At 34.1% G+C, this 21955-nt stretch overlaps 1 protein-coding gene across 3 annotated transcripts; it reads left to right on the forward strand.

Moving 5' to 3' along the window:
* Window positions 1-8011: 8011 nt before the first annotated feature.
* LOC131146603 (RINT1-like protein MAG2) lies at window positions 8012-19200 on the forward strand. Of its 3 annotated transcripts, none has more exons than XM_058096291.1 (4): window positions 8012-8380; window positions 8483-8593; window positions 16544-16647; window positions 16736-19200. In XM_058096291.1, exons 1-4 carry the CDS (start codon window positions 8086-8088, stop codon window positions 18656-18658), a joined length of 2433 nt encoding a protein of 810 aa, XP_057952274.1. In that variant the 5' UTR covers window positions 8012-8085; the 3' UTR covers window positions 18659-19200. The 3 variants fall into 3 exon arrangements, with proteins under 3 accessions (XP_057952274.1, XP_057952273.1, XP_057952275.1); XM_058096290.1 differs by having other exon boundaries at window positions 8023-8380; window positions 16727-19200; XM_058096292.1 differs by lacking the exon at window positions 16544-16647 and having other exon boundaries at window positions 8023-8380; window positions 16791-19200.
* Window positions 19201-21955: the final 2755 nt, after the last annotated feature.

The following is a 21955-nucleotide window of genomic DNA, read 5'->3' on the forward strand; positions in this document are numbered from 1 at the left end:
ACACTTTACTCCTATTGATATTGCTTGAGCTATCTTTGGATCTCTTTGAATTCATGCCTTAATATTCTTTAAGCTTTATTTGATCATCTTTCATTGGAGTATAAGTTTTCAATGATCCTTGTGAGCACTTGACCTTGTATTCACATATTTGAGTCTTGAAATATCATCACTTAACCAAATATATTAAGTTCCTCTGATTCGTTATCACCAAAACAAGATTTTAAGCCTTGTAAGGCCAACATTTATACTTGGGGAATCTATAATTAATTTCATCCGATGGGAAGGAAGATACTAATATCATCACATAAAATTAATTACTTCACCTATAAACTCGTGATGAAGACCATGAGATTTATATGTAATAAATTTCTTTACCCACTTAGTTATTTAATTCATGAGGGATACAAATTTTAATACGTATTTAATATTCCAATAAATTTAATATTCCAATATTGGTAACTAAAATATACACAACAAATAAAATTCCAAATTCCATTAATATTTTTTTACAAAAAAATTGTATTATAACTTGGGAATTAATTTTATTCTCCAGTTGCACATGCATAAGCCAACATTGAAATTTTAAATTTTACATGCTAATGACATAACACAAGAACAACAAACACGCCAAGTAAGCATATAAAACAAGAAATATGATATAATAAATATCTGGCTATTATGGTCAAGCAGCTTGCATCATAACACCGTGAATCCTTGTTTGCCATTACGCAATGCTGGGGTTCGATGGGGCCCCGAGGTAGGGCCGCCGGTAGTGTTCAACCTACTCGGTCAGGTCGCAGGGGTCTAGGTAAATTAAAATTAAAATTAAAATTAAAAAAAATTAAATTCAAATTCAAATTCAAATTCAAATTCAAATTCAAATTCAAATTCAAAAAAGGAACGAAAAACCACATTACTGTTCTAGGGGTTTTCCTATTTTTCGCCACTACTATGGACATGGCGCAATTGTGCCTCATTCTCGGACGAAGCTGCATCAGGTTACAAAGTCCTATGCCTCTATAATCGGAGTTCACATGCTATGAATCTTGTCATAAACAATCGCAATCACAAAACATACATTCGTGTGATGAAACTACATCAGATTACAAAATCCTATGCCTCCATAATCAGAGTTCAGATGCTACAAATCTTGTAATAAACAATTGCAATAACAAAACATACATTCATGTGACCATAATTTCCAGACAGAACGTTGCAAAATAGATGTTAATGCATACACACATTCTACACCAAGCATGCATTGATTTGATTTTCGAAGAACACAGTATTATTATCCGTATACAATATCAACCGAGACTTTGATACCAATTGAAGGGACTTGCTGAATAGCCTTAAGATCCAGTTGTAGTGCATACGGATAACAAAAAAAAAAATTATTAGATCATGCAATCCCTAATTACATGATTAGGATTATACTTGAGAGATCTATCTGGTTTAATCCCAAATCTACAAGCACAAAAATGATCTCTTGAAGACGACCAATAATCTTTTACTGTATTCCTTGAACACGCCTTACTCCTAAGAGAGTGGGCTTGTAAGCAGCTACTAGGGTTTTCTTCTCTCACAAAAACGTCTGGCTCTGTGAGAGTTTTTCGTCTCTCCTAGTTGCTGAATGGAGCGCGTGTATATAAGCTACAGTAGGAACCTCTGGGTAAATATGATTAGGGCTTCCCACGTAATTAAGAATTCCTAATTTGACCTGAATTTATCCCTAATTACGTTAATTATAATTTATACCACTAAAGAATTATAATTGCACTCCCTGTCATATTTGAAATTAAATTTCGAGCTCCTATTATTAAATGCTTATTTATCTCCCCACGTGAAGATTACAAATACTCGTCTATTAAATTAAATTACTGAAAATTTAATTAATTGATATATTAATTCCTTGACACCTTCCACTTAACTTATTTGATGTATCAGATTCAAAATCTACCTACAGGGTTTGAACAATCAAAACTTAGAAGCTTCCTCAAGGGGGTATTATCAATCCCGATATCGGGATGTGGATTCCATCAATAATTAATGTTCACTATACATATAACGTTATCACCCAACTCACTGAGTTTATTGACCCATAAAAAATCTCACTCTTCTATGAGTCAAAGTAATAAACACTATATGCACGTGTCCAAAAATCATATCAGGATTAAGAGCATAAGCACTCATAATAACCATGAAGTATTTATATAGTTAGTATTAAAACACTTACCCCAAGAAGGTCATATTCAATACACACAAAGTGTATTAGCACAAGGAGTTGGAACTGTACCATTCCCAATAGGCAAGACATACCTATTAAAACCTTGTGCTATAGTCCTACCAATGGTGTATCCAATTTCATTTAACATTGAGAACAGTAAAGTTATATTCTATAGGAACTGATGATCTAATCTTCTGTGTTTAAGTCATACTCTATACACTAGATCACCTACTATATAGAATAAAAGACACACATGCATAATCATTAAAAAAATAATGTCAGACAAATATTGCTCACAAAGATTCTCATTAAAATGGAATAACTGAAGTTATTAATAAATATTAAAACCGATTACATAAAACATGTCTTTTAGTATAAATCCCTAACTTCATTATTGGTGGATTATCCATTGATTTTATCCCAAGTAGTAATATTCATGGCATCATAATCCCCATTTTGAAAATTTCCTTTGTTTTGATTTAGAGGGCAATTTATCATATTGTGCTCAGTGTTATAGCAATCACAACAGTCAATGTTATTATTATTTAACTCTTCTCTTCCTATGTGCTTACCTAGTTGTCTTCTCTTATTTAAGAGTTTCTTAAGTTTTTTTGTGAAGAATGCTATATCATCCTCATTATCTTCATCTTCTTCTAATATGTCTTGGTGAGTAGCACTAGATGAATCTAAGGCAATACCTACTTCTTTCTTAGGCTTCTCTATATTTTTTTCTTCTTCAATAGTTATTGATTACTCGGGTAAAATTTAGAGAACTTTTTGAATATAATCTCCTAATGAATAAGTTCTATCGAGTGCTTCTATGTTGTTTATGAGGTGTGTGAACTCGTGATCATGGATGTAATTTTTTCACCTTCATTTAATTTAAACATTTCGTATTCTCTAACTAGCATGCATATGTGAATATTTATCTTGAGATGTATCTTCATATGTGTTTTGAAACATATCCCATATATCTTTTGCAGTTTTATATCCGCTAATGTGATTAAACTCATCATCACTCAAAGCACAATTAAGACAATGTCTTGCTTTAAAATTGAGTTCTACTAACCACTTTTCTCTAATTGATAGTTCTATTCTTGTCTTCATAATATCCTTATTCTTGTCATTTTTTTTTGTGAAGTAGAAGTCTCCATTTGAGATGATCTCCAACATATCCAGATCGCATGATTGAATGAATGTTGTCATTCGATTTTTCCATGAGAGGTAATTGGTGTCGTTGAACTCTGGTGGTATGTTCATAGATTGTCCTAGGAAAGAAGAGGTGTTCACCCTATATGTCATTTGATCTTTACACTCTAGAAGATACTCCGATAATGTAAGCGCCTTGCTCTGATACCAATTGTTGGCTTTAGAGTCGAGTCAAAAGGGGGGGTGAATAGACTCTTTTGCGTATTTTCGCTTTTCTTTACAAAATATTAGATCTTCGCAAGATACAAATGATTATATCACAATATATAGAATATAAATCATGCACAAGACATAAATTAAAAAGAAGGGAAGAAAAGCTCAACACCGATGTTAATGTGGCTCAGCCCCTTGCCTATGTCCATGCCTTGAGTCACACCCAAGGTTTCCATAATCCAATAGCAAAACTCCTTCACCAGCAGAGAAGTCTTTACACCACGAGAACAAATCCTTTCACTCACCAAGAGCCTTTCAATAAGGTTCACCAAGAACCCTTTTCAAATGAAAGAAAATGATTTACAAATACAATGCTCCTTGAATGAGTTGATATTTGATATGATAAAATCCTCACACAACTCTTTTAAAGTAATTGTCACGACGTCCCGGGAGCGCGTGTGCCCCGGGCGGCGAAATTAAAAATTATTTTTAATTTTTAAGGAAAATTCATGGAATGTCGGAGTCGCCACTAATCTTTTAGTGTGGTTAGAACACATGATTACTACCCCGTTAGGGGTAGAATGGGTCTATGTTACCAGAGTTAGGGTCGGGAGTTCGGTTACACGAGGGGAAGGTACAAGCACCCTCTACGCGCCCATTCTTACGAACAGTACCTAATTAATTTGAAATTATCCCTAAGTTAATATAATAAGTCTTAAAATTACTCCTTTTTATGAATTTATAAATATAAATAAATAAATAAATATACATATATTCCCTCAGAGCTTAAAGTACGTGATGCCCGAAGGCTCATACCCCCGCAATAAAATTATAGGGATTAAAAATCAATAAAATATCTAAGAAAATACGCTCCCAAATTTTCAAAATTGTATATAAAATTTTTATAGGAAAATACTAGTATGGGAGGTTTTACTTATATTAATAAGATAATAAGTTAAAATATTAAATTATCACAATGCATATAAAAATAGTAACGATAATAAGCATATCTATTAAAATATTACAACTTTCAAAATAGGCAATAAAATACCATATGTATGTATATATTAAAACACTCAAGATACTATACAAGGTAATACCATCTATAAAAAAATGCCTTAATAAGTGAAGCTAAATAATAATTATACCATAATATTATATACAATATCATACTAAATATAATAGCAAAATATATACCAAAACACTAAACTTACCATAATGATTGATACCTTTATATGAAAACATGATAAAATATTAGAATACGAATACTAAATATCAGAAAATATTAATATGAGTATAGATAACACATACAATAAAGAAAACCCTAAGTAATAAAAATCGAACATACATCAACCATGAAAACCCTAAATAGCCCTAAACATATGGATTAAGTAAATAATTACGATAACTATTCTAACTACTTATTAAACATGCAATAATAATATTAACAATCCAACGAATAAAATGAAAATAAACTTTAAATATCTAGACAAATTCCAACTAAAAAATTCCGCAATAAAGACAAATAACTTATATAAATTATACAACCAAAATTTACCATGAATACTAAATATTAAACTAACTATAAAAATAAAAACCTACATACTTGCATATACAAGGAAAAAAAAAAAAAAAGATATTAGATGTTAGAACAAATAAAAAAAATCAACAAAGAAATAGAAAAAGAAAAGAAACAAAAAATAAAAATAAAAACAAAAATAAAAATGACACGTGAATGTGTGTGCGTGTGTATGGGAGCAAGGAGGCTTACTGGCTGTGTAAGTGTGTGCTGTGTGTAGCTGAGAGCAGCAGCAGGAAGGTCACAGGAGGTCGCTGGGGCTGTACCGCCGGGAGGCCGGAAGAGATGGGCGAGAGCTCTGCGGGATCTCGCCAGGAGCAAGGTGGAGAGGCCTCGGGTTGTCCTGCTGGAGGCTTTGCGGGCAGCTGCTGTGTGGACGGAATTGCAGCGGCTGAAGCAGGCGGCAAGGCGTTGGGGCTGGTCTGTGGTGGTTGCAGGAGGTTGTGAGACGAGGGTGGATGATGGTGGCTGGCTGCGGTGAGAGTGGATGGCCGGGGCTGGTCACGAGTGTGAGAGAAGCAGCGGGGGGCTGCCAGTGTGTAGCAGGCTAGCCGTGAACAGTAACGGCAAGTTAGAAAACGAGAGGCGAGGATGGGGATTCCAGGGGGCTGCTGCTATGGCTGGGAAAGAAAGAAAACGAGAGGGAGGTTGTTGGTGTAGTGAGATGGGGAGGAGAATGAGAGAATATGGTCTCCGGGAAGAAGAAGAAGAAGAGAAGAAAAAAATTCTTTTCTTTTTGCTCGGCTGCGCTGCTCTGCCCCTGCCCTTTTTGGCTCCGTGCCCTTATATAAAAAAAAAATTGAAAACCCTAAAACAAAACTTTCCTTTTTTGAATTTATTTATTTATTTTTTATGCTTTTATTCTTATGGTAATAATGATAATGGAAATAGTAATAATAATAATTATTATAGTAATAATATAAGGATAATAAGGTAATAATAATAATAATAATAATAATACTACTAATAGTAAATAATAATAAATAATTATAGTAAAAAAATAAAAATGAAGATACTATTGATAAAATAATAATAATAATAATATTAATAAAAATAAAGTAATAATACTAATATTAAAAGTAATAAATAATAATAATAATAATGATAACATCACCAAAAATAATAAAAATAATAATAGCCAAAATAAGATACTAATGCTAATAATAATAATAATAATAATAATAATAATAATAATAATAATAATAATAATATATCAAAAACAATAAAATAAATGAAAAATAAAAATAATTATAATAAAGTAAAAATAAAATAAAAATAATAAAAGTACTAGTAATAATAATAAAAATGAAAAAAAAAAAATAATGATAATAAAAATACTAGAAAAATAATAGTAAAGTACTAATAATATAGGAAAATAATAATAATAATAATAATAATAATAATAAGGTAATAATAATAATAATGAAAATAATAAGAGGTGACCCCGTGTTCTATTTGGTTAGGGCAAAAATAGGGTGTCTACAGTAATGTATGACACTAGAATTGAAGAGTAAAAGAGAATTTGTGCACAAACATGATGAACTAATTGAAGTGTGCATGCAAATAATATATGATTACTAAAATTAATGTTTAAACAAACCTTTGGACTTGTATTTATAGGCAAATTGGGCTACTAGCCATTTTATGGCCGTTGGGCTTATAAAATAATTAATTACTTTGAAAACTAGTCGTTTATTGCCATTGGGTTCAGAATCCCGGCGCAAATCGTTGATAGTTTCCCCTCAAACCATCAACGATTTCCCCTAAATTGTCTACGGTTTGCTTAAACTGTGGACAGTTTCATTAAGTCCAAATTTCATTAAACTCTCTACCTGAAACCGTCGATGCACCTAGGCCAAACCATCGATGGTTTGTCCTATTTATTTACAAACTTGATATTTAGGTGCTTAAATGAGGTTTTAAGCCAACTGAGACCAAGTCTATAAAAGATTACAACACAAAATGACTTAAAACTTGTCCCATATTAAAATACATTTGAGTATAAGATATTTTTATCAAACTCTTTGTTTTGTTTTTGAAAACCATGAGTATTAAACTTATGACATGGTGAAATCCTATATACTTTTATTAGTTACTATGTACATGCAATTTGCTAAACTTTTTCTCAATAAACATGTGTGAAATAATATCGCAAGAGTTACAATAGTTCCTACCTCAAACTCTCCCTATTACATTATGACTTTGGATGTGCTTCGAGTTCTTTCGAGTGAGTATTTACTTTGATCTTTCCTACTCGAATGTCTACTTGATCTTTGCATTTGGTCTAGTACCTTCATGTCTTTGTCACTCTGTACTAACTTGATCTACAAAGATAGGTTAACTTAGAATTACAAAATAGGTTGATATCATCATAATACATTAATTATGATTATGTAGCATACTAATTGACAAACGCACCAAGGCATTGTCTAGTGTCTTATAACAAATCTATATATCTATATACTTTTATATATGTTACTAGTGCATAGGCACGTGCTTTTGCACATGAATTTTTTAATCTTAATTAAAAGGTAAATTTATTTAGTTTATTAAGAAGTAATTATATAAAAGTTTTATTATTATTTTTTGGGAAACTCCTTCCCCCTAGGAGGTTATGAAACTTTATAATTAATTATATTATAGGCTAAGCCAATATACACAATCACCCAAATTTATTAGAAGATGTCATGGATGTGGGTGGAATAATAACTCTTAACTCGACTTGCTTTTAAAAACTAAGAGGCCCATGAGCCGAGTTCAAACGGATTCGAACCCAAGCCCAAATCTGAGCCCAGAGTTGTAGAACACTTGACGGCCCACTTCCGTAGAAGCACAGCCTCTGTTCAATTACAGAGCAACAAGACAACACCACCTCTTTCCTCCACTCCGCCGCTCCTCGCTCATCAATGGCTTGAACATGGAGTCCACTCACCCTCTCCCTCCAATCTCCCACCTCTCCATCTCTACCCTCTCCTTCCTCAACCACCTCTTCTGCGCCCGTGACGAGCTCCTCCTGGCGTCCCAGCTCGCTTCGGAATTGCAGGCGCAATGTCTCTCTATGGATCAAAGTCTCGCAGATCTGAATCGCAGGCTCCAAACGAGTCTTGCGGCTTATGCTTCGTTTTCTGATAAAATCGGCGGCCTCTTCGGTGATCTGTCTGCTAAATTGAGCGATCTACGTTCCTCCGCTCGCCACTCTGGTTCCTTGTCAGGTTCGTTTCGCATTCTTCCTTTGCTTTCTCTTCGTTTCGCGTTTTGAGGATGTTTAGGATTGCACATGTACCCGTGTTTGTTGAATTTGGGAATTTGTGCAGAATGTGGAGGTGAAGGAGAGGGACTGGGGCGGGCGGAACAGATTTTGGGGGAGGAGTTGCCGACTCTGGCAAAGGAGGTGGCAAGGGTGGAGACTGTTCGAATTTACGCTGGTGAGCTTGCGTGCTAACTGTAAGGATGAATATACGTTGAGAAAAACAATTACTGTTGTGAGGCTTTGGAAAGAATATTGATGAATGACAGTTGAGCATTTGAGTTGGTGTTGAAATTCGTTACAATATATTGTGTATAAAGTGTAATATGAGGGTGCATTGGTCAAAACTAGGGCATGGGAACTCAAAAGATCGTTGAAATAGTCGGAATATTTCGTCATTTAAACAATATGAGAAAATAAGAAAGATGAGCAACTGCAAAATAAAAATTCATTGACAATCATAATGTATTATATCTTTAAATGGAGCTTCTAGCTCATGCTGGTGTCTAGTTGCGATTTTAGGGCTGTCCATTTTTGGTTGGGGGTCAATTGAGTGGCTTATTGTGTTTGGCTATAAAACAAGGGAACGTTTCAAACCTAACTCTCATGACCAAGCTATTGGGTTCTCTTCACATCCCATTTTGTTTGTCCATTACTAGGCATATTGTGCTTGGCTACATGCTTCAAGATAGAACATTTCAAATTCCCCAAATTTTGAGCCTATGACATTCCATGATCAAATTATAGCGGTGTCTCCCTCCCCATCAATTCCTATGGGTCCATTGAGAAGTCTATTGTGCTTGGCTTCGTAATGAGAGCTCATCTCAAGTTTTGAATCTTAAGACTTTCCATGATTAAACTGTTAGGGTGTGTCCTCTTGGGGACAAGTTAAGAAGATGCTCAAGATACTTTGTACATCTCTGTTGATTAACTCATTGTAATGAAAAAAAAATCAACACTTTGTGGAAAATAATATTTTAATTAAAAACTATTTTTTTCCTCTTAAATAATGTATTTAAAATTAAACTTTAACATTTTGATAGCATATTATTTGTTTTTATGTAATTTATTTTACTACTTTGATCATGCCTTGAAATATTTAAGAAGAGCAGAAAATGTAGGAAAGATGCAGAAAGTTACTATTACAGGTATATTTAAGACTATTTGCCATGCACAAGTTATATGTATTTTAACCATTAAAGTTTAAAACTATTTTTAATTCACAGATTTTATAACATAACTTCAAATAACAACCTCAATAACTCATTGAATTTTAAACAAAATTTGAAGAAAGTATGAAATAATGGACATTATAAAAATTTATTGAATTTAGTCAAGTCTCTCTACTGAAAAATCGGAGCCAGCCATTGCCAGTGTCTACTTTTGTCATAGATTATAATGTTTTGTAAAGGCAGGGAATGAAACTTTGAAGAGTGATCTGCCTAGAATTTAAATTTTTGTGTGTTCCTTTTGAGTTCAGATTTCTGTTTTAGAGCTATGCATTGCTCACTGTTTAATTTAAGGCCGCACTTCCATTTTATTGTTAAAAAATCTTTTAGTTGAGCATATTTTTATGGCATGGAATTTTGGAGTGAAACCAACATCTTTGGGGCCATTCGGTATCACTTTCTAAAATTAAGGAAGCAAATACCATGAATGAAAACTAAAAATCAGAAACAAAAACAAAAAAAAATTTGAAAACTAGCAACCTGTTTGGTAATTATTTTACAGAACTAAAAAAAAAATAAAAACCTAATTGATTTTTTTTTTTTTATAAAAATAAAGACATATTAAAGAAGAAACAATGTACAGAAAGCAGAATAAGACATCCTACTATAGGTGAAAAGAAAACATAAAAGAAGAAACTACAATCAAAATAAGACCATCCGATCTTGCTGAGATGGCAGTAACTATAAAAGGTAAGGATATTCCTTGCCAGGTAAGTTCTGACCTGCACAAAAGGCTTAACAAACTGGGCGCCCCTTTAAAATAGCCTGTTGCAAAGGACCAAAGGAAAGCCAAGAATTCAGCCAAGTAATGAATTCTTTTGATAGCAATGGACAAGTGATCTTCCCTGCAAAAAATATACATTCCTTTCAAAAATTCTCCATAAGTTGCTAAAATTCCATAAGTTTGCAGAACCAAACATTCTCAACTCTTCCCAAAGCCTTTAAATAATTTATTCAGCAAATCCAAGAGAAAGAGCAATGCAAAGAAAAAGAAAATGATGAGTTGCAAATTTTGAGCTATGAGCTATCCAAACACAAGATTCAAACATCTGGAAATAACGCCTCAAAACGTCTCCTACACTGCGTTAAGTTAGTGGTGTTAACTTTATTAAGAACAAGCATCCAAATAAAAACCTTTATTTGTCTTTAAATTAAATAGAAATTATAATATATTATTAGTATAATGAAAATGAAAATGAAAATGAATAAAATTAAAAAATATTATTAAAAAAATACAAGTTAAATATATTTATGTAACTTAATTATTATATTTTAGACTCACTTTTTAGTATTCAAAGAGCAATCATATTGTATATGACAATCGAAAAATGGCAAAAATATTTCTTGAATGACTTTTGTTTATTTAATTATTTTAAATTTTAGAAATTTTATGGATATTTTATTTAATTATTGTTTAAATTTGTGTGGTCATTTTTATTTTATTTCTTATTCATTTTTATAAAAATTGTGAATGGAATGTTTCAATCCACAAAAGTGAATTTTGGACATTAAAGTATTATGGCAATAGGTTGCCACAACAATGACAACGAGAACAAGAAGTCAACAACAAACCAAGTCTTAAGGCCCACTAGGTGGGGTCAACTACATGAATCCTTTTTCGCCAATTTACACAATAGGCTATTTCCTCCAACAAAATTCAGGGTTACTAAATCTTAATTCATTATTTCATTCCAAGTTATTTTAGGTCTATCCTTACCCCTTCTATTCCTGCTCATACCAACTAGCTCACTCCTCCCCATTTGTGCACTACTTGGCCTATGCTGCAAATGCCCAAACCATTTGAGGCCATTCCCTTATTTTATCGTCTATACTATGCCTAGCTTAGTGTGAATATTTTCATTCCTAATTTATATTTTGACATTACATCATTCATCCACTTTAGCATTCTCATTTTGACAATTTTTACTTTTTGGATATGTTTTTTCTTAATAGCCCAACAATCTAATCCATATCGCTTAGCTGGTCTTATAGCCGTTTTATATAACTTTCCTTTTAATTTTAAGCGTATTTTAGGATGACACAATACACCCGAAGCTCCTATTCATTTAACCCAACCTACTTTTAACTTTCTATATTACATTTTCTTCAATATCTCCTTCAACTTGCATAAGAGATCCAAGGTATCGGAATCTACTAGTGCCACTAATTTTTGACATCAAGTTTAATCTTTTCTTTAGTATTCCTCCTACTATGATTGAAATTATATTTTATATATTTTGTCTTATTTCTACTTATCCTAAAGAGTCTAGATTCTAAAGCTTCTTTCCGTAATTCTAACTTAGATTCTACTCCACCCCTAGTTTTATCAATCACAGCAATTTCTTCTGGAAACAAATGACACTCATTTTGGATACTCCTAGTAAGTTTATCCTTTACTATTGCAAAAAGATAAGAGCTCAAAGCAAATCCTTGATGTACTTCTATGGCGATTAGAAATTCCCTAGACTCTCCACCTGTAATCCTAACGCTAGTCATTACCATGGTAGTTAAAGGTGCAAGACACACTGAGGCGCAAAGGTACCTGGAGCCTAGGTTTGAGGGGCACGACAAAGGTGTGCTTCCCATGAAGATGTGGCACACATTTATTAGAATTTTCTGTACAATACCCTATATATTGAACTTGATTGAAAATACATCAGTACCAGTATTTGAATTTTAAAATATCAAATTATTCAATACTAGAACACAAAAATAAATACTATAAGACAAAATTTCAATAATATGTGATGTTCATGCATAAGTTCCACAAAATAGAAGTGGAAATAAGGAGCATGAAAAAAAATAAAAAATAAAAAATCAAGGGCAGCCGCAATGCAGCTTTGACAGAAATGCCAAAAATTCGAGATAACAGAAGCTGAAATGCCAAGAAAAGAAACGCTTCCAGGAAGGAAAAAAGAAAACAGTTCGGTTTTGAAATAAAAACAGCAATAAATGGAAAAAAAGAAAACATCGAAGAGGGGCCCAGAGCAGCAGAACATAAGAAGACTGTGAGAAGTAGCATGGCAGAAATTTCAGGAAAACGGTGCAGAAATTCCAAAAAAAAGAAAAAGATACCAAAAGAAAGAAAAAAAAAAAAAAAAAAAATCAAAAAAGGGGGTTCACAGCTCTGGCTGAGGCACAGCAGGCCAGAAGAAGAAGAAGAAGAAGAAAAGAAGTCTCACAGCAGCCGACCAGATAGGTCAAGAAACAGAAATTCCATAAAATCTGCAAAAGATAAAAGAAGACAAACAAAAAGGGGGTCTCAGCAGCTCTAAATGATAGCAGCAAAGCAACAGAGTCACAGATTTTGGTCATCAAGAAGAAGATGAAGAAAGAAGAAAGAAAAGAAGAGGAGACTTGGTTGGTCAAGAAATAAGGGTTTGACTTTTATTTTGTCTACCCATGAAGGTTATTAAGCATTCTCTCTTCTCAAAGCAAGTCTTCATTGTAATAAGATCCATATGACATGGTGATGTTTAAGATCATATCACAGGACTCATTTTTTTCTCCATTTCCATGTCTTCCATGTAATCAGTGCCACTCATAACCTTTATTATCCTTTTCAATGTGTCCATTCAAATTAACTCTTATAAATATTTTCTCAATCCCTAATACCCCTTGTGTAATGCTATCCGTATCTTCCCAAAACTCTCTCTTTAAGGTTTCTTGCTATAAGCCTATTTGAGGAGCATAAGTACTATTGAGACCCATAAAATCTTATTTGATTTTTTTCCATAACAACTGAAATTGAAAGAAAGACAGAAAACCAGCAACACAAACGTGTTGTCATCACCTAGTTTTCCACCATTCTGCAATGAAAATAGAAAATAGAAATGACATCAAGCAGACCTTTAATTGTGCCCTCTTTCCTCTATGTTTTTTTCTAGGAGGGCTAAGTAGGGGGAAGATTCTCTGTCCAAATGTTGTTGGATGGCCACAGTGCTGTATCAGTATCTTCTTGTAATTGTTTGTTGCCAGCCTTTTTACTGGACTAGAATATATTTTAAGAAAAGATTATTTAGTTATTCTATTTATTTTTCCATTCACTTTTGCACTCTTGAGTTTTAGCTTTTCTGCTCCTTGCTTTGCGCACTTGTAATTAGAAAGCTGAAGAATATCAATTGGAGGAATCCTATCTAAAGAGAATGATAGTATGTCATAACATTTTATATTATATCTTCAATTATGTTAATTGATGTATGCTCTGCTTCAAAGATGTAACCTATGATCTGTTTCTCCCCTTTTTCCTCTCCGTTGCTCTTTTGGTAGTTGTAAACTAGTAATATTTGAATATATAAGAGGAGAGGAGTGGCTAACTTTATATTGCTTACTCCTTTGTTTTTTTTTGGTTTTTTGTTTTTTTTCTCAGTTAGTGGATCTATATTTAGCTAATAATATATTTATTTGTGCAAAGTCATTCAGTTTTGTTAGACTTATGATTATGTAGTCAGAGATTCCAAAATGTGTGTCGAACCATGCTGCATATGATAGGTTTTGGAATGCATCAACATCAACTACTGCTGGAAATGCACTAACATGGTTGCCTAATTGTGGAGGGAGGAGAGTATTTATTTATTTATGTTTTATTTTTATACTTTACAGAGCCCTTAGAAATTAATTTTACATGTGTCTTCTTTATTTTTTCTTTGGGTCAAGTTTAGATTGGGAAGTGGGTATTGAGTCTGCCTTCTGGAAGACCATGGAGAGATGAGGTTCCTTTCTTTACTCTTTTCCTTCTTGTTGTTTCCTTTCTTGTCTTCACACTACTCCTATGCTAGTTTCTTGGTTAAGGGTCTTGTTTTCGTGGAGCTTCCATATCTTTAGGGATCTTAATGATATAGAGGCAAATGTGCTCATTTTGTTTCTCATTGCTTTAGATTCTTTTCAGTTTTCCCGTAGAGGTGATAGTAAAATTTCGATTTGATTGTTTTGGCATCTATTCTTGTAAATCATTTCATTTATCTTTTATTCAATCTCTTACATCTATTCCTTCAGCATCTTTGGGCTAAATACCCTTCCAAACTTAGGGCTTTTGTTTGGTTAGCGGTGTCCTCACACTATCTGCTGCAAGTTAGAATGCATGATAAAGATACCACTCTTCTAATATATGTTTGATGTGCCTCATTAGTGATAAATACCAGTCTCTTCCTTTTTTAGCATTGTTATTTTGCTTGGTGCCTGTGAAATAAGCTTTTGTGTTTTGTTTAGAGAATAGTGTTTTTGCATTTTTTCCTTACTTCCTTTAGGGGTTTTGGAAGGGATAAGGATGCAGAGCATTTCTGATCTTGTACTGTGATTGTCGTGATTGGGTGTCCTTGGTTGGTTGGATTGAAATGCATGAATATTCAAGGGTGAACATTTGCTTCACTTCAGCTTTGGGAGAAGATTGTTTTTCTTGCATCCTTGTTGGGTTATGCATCAGGAGCCTTTAAGGGAGCACATTTCACTGATATCCAGCATCATTGGAAAGCTTTGCTGTGATGGTGGTTTTGTTCGTTCTTTTATTTTATTTTTTGTTTTATTTATTTATTTTTGTTTCTTGTTGGTTTTTTTGGTTTGTTTGGATGTTTGATCCTTGTTTTTCTGTATTTTTATGTTTATTTTCCTCTCATTTCCCTCCAATAAACTTATTATTTTGTTATAGAATTTGTCCTAGACGTATAATTTGTTTGCCTGAAATGTGTTTCTGAGCTTTAACGTATATTCCGTAATTTTTGTATATTTTAAAATGAATGAGGTACTCATGTACACAATATGCTATTTTAAATAGATATAGAAGCAGAGGAAAAGAAAATGAGAAGAAAACTTAGACACTTCATAATATTGCCATATTAATGTTTCTTGAGTTACACACTTGCACCATAATAGCACTATAATGCATATGCTCCTCACCCAGCTGCCTAAGTCGACATGGGCCATGTTTCCTGATTCTCTTCAGATTTGACTGATTTTATTTTGTAATTGTTCCAGAAGAAAGTACATTTTTGTCACTCTGTACTGTATACTGTTCATTGGAAGCCCAAGGTTAAGTACACTCTATCTAGTGTCCGTGTTGTGAGGACTCTTGCTTTCTTTAGTTCCTTTTTTGGGTAAAATGGAGGGGTGCGTCAAGTGTGTTGTATGATCACAGAATACCCTTAAATATAAAAGGAAAGTTTTATTAGACGCATTCATGATTGGCCAAATCATTGATAAAATACAAATAATATCCAAATACCAAATCCGACCTCTATATATGATCTTGAGAAAATCAAAGAAAGAACTTATAAGGCTAGGCTATGCTTTATGGTTTAGAATGCTGGGCAGCTAAGAAACATGTACAAAAAATGGAAGTTACTGAGATGTGTATGTTAATGTGGATGAGTAGTTTAATGTTAAAATATAAAATAAGAAATGAACATGTACGCAATAATTTAGGCATATCACTGCAAAACAAGATAAAGAACGGAGGCGACTTAGATGGTTTGGGCGTTTGAAACGCAGGCCTAGTAAAGCACTTGTGAGGAGGAGTGAGTTAGGGTTTTTGGCATGAAAAGGGTTAGGGGTAGGCCTAAAATAACTTGTAATGAGGTAGTGAGGAAGAATTTAATAGCCCTTAATCTAATAGAGGAAAATGCTTTGAATCAGGTGAATTGGCAGAAAAGGATTCATGTAGTCCCTACCTAGTGGGAATTAAGGCTTGTTGTTGTTGTTGTCGTTGTTGTGTTTATTTATAAAGGTGACAGGATGAGTTTACCCTGGATTTTTCCTTTCAATTTCCAAAACAGAATATTGCTTGTATAAGAACAGGAATTTAAATTGGATATAGAAGTTTAACTTACACAATGCCTGTTATTTTTTTATTTCTATTTTGATAACTTGCCATTTCCAATTTTTATTTATTCCAAATATTTATTCAGAGACGGCATTAAAGTTGGATAATTTGGTTGGTGAGATTGAAGATGTTGTATCTTCTACCATGAACAGAAATCTAAGAAAGCATTCTTCTTCACAGAATTCAGAAGTGAGCATTTTTTGTTGATTAATTAAAGTGGAGACAATACAAATTCAATATCTCAAACTATTTAATCACAACCTGTTAGTATTTGCAGGAATTGTGTCTAGCTATCAAATCACTTAAACTGACAGAAGATGTTTTAACTTCAGTTGCACAGACACGCCCTCAGTGGGCTCGACTTGTGTCAGCTGTTGATCATAGAGTGGATCGAGCTTTGGCCATTTTAAGGCCTCAGGCGATTGCTGATCATCGAGCCCTTCTTTCTTCTCTTGGATGGCCACCACCACTGTTCACTCTGAATTCCTCAGATTTAGATACAAGGAAATCATCTGAAGTTTGCAATCCTCTTTTCACGATGCAAGGGGATCTCAAGCACCATTATTGTGAAAACTTTCTTGCTTTGTGCAATTTGCAGGAATTACAGAGGCAGAGAAAATCCCGGCAACTGGAGGGGTACAATCGTGAAGTTGCCCTTCACCAGGCACTTTGGGTGATTGAGGAACTTGTGAATCCTATATCAATTGCATGCCAATGCCATTTCTCAAAATGGGTTGATAAGCCAGAATTCATTTTTGCTCTTATATACAAGATCGCACGGGATTACGTTGATTCCATGGATGAGTTATTGCAGCCGCTGGTTGATGAGGCAATGCTAGTAGGCTATAGTTGCAGAGAAGAATGGATATCAGCAATGGTAACTTCTCTATCAATGTACTTGGCAAAAGAGATATTCCCTATATATGTTGTTCATCTACATGAAAAGAGTGTCACTGGTACTCAATCGCAAGCTAGAATATCATGGCTCCATCTTGTTGACCTGATGATCTCTTTTGATAAACGAGTTCAGTCTCTGGTAGCACATTCTGGAATCTTGCTTTCGCTACAGGAAGATGGGAACCTGCAGAAAATTTCTTCTCTATCAGTTTTCTGTGATCGACCTGATTGGCTTGATTTGTGGGCAGAGATAGAGCTTGGTGATGCACTAAATAAGATAAAAGCTGAGATGGATGATGAGAGGAAATGGACGATTAAAATCCAAGGTGGAGTTCTGCTGTCAGGTCCTGAAGATTACAAATCTCCTGCAATTTCTAGTGTTTTTCTTCAGTGTCTATCATCCATTGTTAATCGTTGCCGACCATTGCCAAGCATTTCATTGAGGTCAAGGTTTGTCAGATTGGCAGGTGTGCCTATTATACAAAAATTTTGTGATTGCTTACTTCTCAGGTGCCAAGAAGCGGAAGGGCTGACTGCCCTTGTGGACAATGATGCTCTGGTCAAAGTTAGTAATTCCATTAATGCTGCTCACTATTTTGTGTCTGTTTTAAAGGAATGGTGCGATGACGTCTTCTTTCTTGAGATGGGATTTGGTCAAAGTGATCAATCAGAAATATCATTTATTGAGAATAGTTCCAGCAGAGGGTCTGTTGAAAGACACCAGGGTGGCATTTTGGATGAGGAAATTAGAAAGTTGGAGGAGCTCAGAACGGAGTGGGTTGAGAAGCTGTCAGTTGTTGTTTTGAGGGGATTTGATGCTCGGTGTCGAGATTATATGAAAAATAGGAAGCAGTGGCAGGAAAAGGGTGACGTAGGCTGGGGAGTGTCAAAATCTTTTGTTGGGGCGTTGGATTATTTACAAGGAAAATGTTCTATATTGGAAGAGGGGTTGAATGAGATGGACTTTGTTAGAGTATGGAGAACTTTGGCAGCTGGAGCAGATCGATTGGTGTTTAGTGGTATTCTTATGAATAATGTGAAATTTTATTATGGGGGTGTTGGGAGAATTAGTAATGATTTGGAAGTTTTATTTGGGGTATTTCAGGCATGGTGTTTGAGACCTGAAGGCTTTTTCCCAAAGGCAAGTGAGGGCTTGAAGTTACTGAGGATGGAGGAGAAGCAACTGGAAGATTGTTTGTTGGGAGGGGAGAAGTGGATGAAGGATTATCGGATTGTGCATTTAAGTGTGGCTGAGGTAGAAAAGATTGCTAGAAGTAGGGTATTCTTGAGTCACCTGTCTTGATCATTAACTTGTGGCTTTTCCTGCTGTTACCCAGAGGTATAGCACTTCTCAAGTCAATAGGGTGGTCAGGACAAAGTATCTTGAAGTTGTCGGAGGTTTTTTGTATTGTACATGGCTCTCGACCTCCTCAATCAACCTGACTTGATTGTTTTTGCAAATAATACTTTTCCCTTCAAGCCATTCTCTTGACAAATGCCGGAAGCATATTTTGTTTTTGAATTTTGGCCATATAATTTACATGTATCACCACTATACTCGTCGAGTACCTGCATATCAGGACGTATATGTACTGAGGATTGACTGAAATTTACCGTGCTTTCGGAGATCGAAGAGTTGATGAACTAATCACAATGGTCTCCTTTTGTTGAATGAATTGGAAGCTAAAAAGGGTAGGACAAATCTTGGATTCTGTATATATACACATCCTGAATAATTAGTTTATATACTTTTTTTTTTTTTTTCATTCCCCTTTTTATGTTTAAATAGATAATATTATCATTGTAATTTTTATAATCATATTGTTGTTGGTTTCTGGTGATAAATTGATTGGCATGCTGTCATATGGCAACGGCAACAACATCGGTAAACCACTTGAGCTCCACATGCCCACATGTAAACATCAATTTTAATATTCTCAAAATGACTGAGCTTGAAGCTTTCTGGGCAAATGGGTTTTCCTAATGTCTGCATAACATAAGATTAATGCATTTGCATGCGTATCTTAATGTTGGTTTGATGCAGTTTCTGTAATTGTCGAGTCATGTGACCCATATTCAGAAAGTTGATCCACTTCGAAGTTTGCAGGGGAAGTTTTGCATATCTTCAGCCGAAAGGGCAATGTCATTATGCGACATGATAGCTATTTATTTCTTTAGTAAATGGTTAAGTTTTTCTATAATGTTTAGCAATGGTATGGTGGAGATTTCACGGGATTTTGTGTAAATCATGTAAATTTACTATGCTATCATTTTCTTCAATTTTCTTTCAACGTGTTCTGTGTGGACGCACATAACCCTAGATTGAGTAGATTGTTTTTGCATGATTTTCACGAAGTTGTTTGATCTCTCTCCAAACTTGAGTCTCCCTCGAAGTGACTAATTTTGATGGGAGACATTCACCTATTAGGCGAATTCCCAAAAATCATTCCCCAGTAAATCACTTCTCTGCTCCAAACACGACTCTACTTTTGTCTAGTTTATTTATATTCTTTAAATATGCATATGATACGTGGGAGCAATATGACAAAGCATGTTGCAGCCAAAATGCCATTTTCAGGCACCGTACATATAATTAAAAAGGAACCGGAAATTTAGGATGCTGGCCGCCTAAATGCAGGTTGGTAAACACAGCCAAACGCGCCCCAAATGGTTTAATTAACTAGCTTAAGCATCCTTATTTCCCCTGCTCCGTTCGGGTGCTATTGCATCTCTGCTTTACTTTTGTGTTTGTTTCATTTTTTTATTTTGTCTAATGTGGGTTGCGTTCAGGTTTTTTATTATTGTTAGTATTGTGGTATACGTCTCTATCTGGCTAGCTAGTTCAGCCATTCATCTTCTCTGGTGCATGCCATGTCTCATCAGGCTTTGAGGAGCGGCTATTTTTTAAGTTGCAATGTCTAACGACAAAGAAATAAAGAACAAGATGATGAAGAAAACATCGCAAGTCTATTCTTTAAGCATCCGAATGATGGCAATGATTATTTTTCATTGCATTTTATTTCTATATCAAATACTATAAATGAATATTTTCTTTAATATCATTAATACTTTTTTTTTTTAAAATAAAGTATTAATGAAGTGTAAAATTAAATTTGTGTTTATCATTTGCCATATATTATATTTTTTCCTCTTGATAATTAAACATGGAAAACTAAATTCTTTGTATTTTTTTTTTTTCTCTATAACGTTTTTCAAGTTTACTTTATGTCAATTTGTAGTACTTGCGCTAATCCACTGATCAAACTTTCTACTACTTGGGGATGATGCTGGGAAACTCAAGGAGGATTTGGGGATATTCAGTTTTATGCACATACCAAGAAAAGCAAATGGGAGCAAGCGACGAGACACCATTAGCAGGAGCCGAGCCAACTGACCCTCTCCATTTTTCAAAGGAAAACTATTATTTTTTTTTGCAACTTCTATTAATTTGACAATTGGCTTCTGTGTTCCCATTTAATCTGTTCATATTCATTTTATGATGACCATCCCTACCAAATGTCAAATTCAATTCCCTAAAATCTAGGAAATCCCTGCTGGGGTGCCCTAATTTATGCCTCACATTCTGCTAGCTGCACATTACCACTTTCAAGGGAGTGTAGTGTACATTCTGCTAGCTGCACATTACTACTTTCAAGGGAGTGTAGAAGTTACAAATTGCTCTTACCGGCTCACGTATACCCACACACACACACACACACACACACACACACACACACACACACGTAAGCGGATAACTATATATATATACTTTTTTTTTTGAATCATTTTCTGTCAATTTATGTTATCACGGATAATTTCTTTTGATAAAATCAAAAATATTGAATCCTTACTATTTCCTCCCAAGTTATAAGTCTACCCCTACCCATTCTACTGTCCCTCCACTCCTCCTAACTGGTACACTATGCGGCCTACGTTAGAAGTTTTCAAAACATTTGAGTGGTCCCTCCCTCATCTATTCTTGTATAAGAATTGCATCTAACTTACCGGGAATATATTTATTCCTTAATTTCTCTTTTAATGTTATACCACTCATTAACTTTTATGTTTTGGATATTATATGCTTCAGATTGGATTAGAGCATGCAGATTGTACAATTTATCTCATAAAATACCATCTTACTCCAAAACTTTGAACAAAATATTAAACTGTATGAGTAAACGATAACTTAGTCCATAGTCATGATAACTAAAGAAAATTGATCTTTACTTCTCTGGTTTGAAAACACTTTCCACAATCATGATGGTTGAAGAAAATCAAAATGTGAATTACGTGCGACGCAGTTGTTATTGAATTTTGGAAAATTATAGCCAAATGACGGTGGTATTGATTGATTAATTTATTTAATTATTTGTGTTAAGTTGGGGAAGGAGGGAGCTCAGAAGACTCGAAACAAAGGGCACCCCAACATTATTACTGAAAAAGAAAGAAGAAAATCTGCAACCCAATTCAACTGCCTGTCCATGGAAACATACTGAAGTCTGTGAACCCAAAGCAAAGTCGTCCTAAAACAGAGATCGGTGAAAAAAAAAAAAAAAAAAGTTCAAATTAAAATTAAAATTAATTTTTTTTTTTTTTTAAA

The sequence above is a fragment of the Malania oleifera genome, chromosome 13, assembly GCF_029873635.1.
Source record: "Malania oleifera isolate guangnan ecotype guangnan chromosome 13, ASM2987363v1, whole genome shotgun sequence".
Classification (NCBI taxonomy): Eukaryota; Viridiplantae; Streptophyta; class Magnoliopsida; order Santalales; family Ximeniaceae; genus Malania; species Malania oleifera.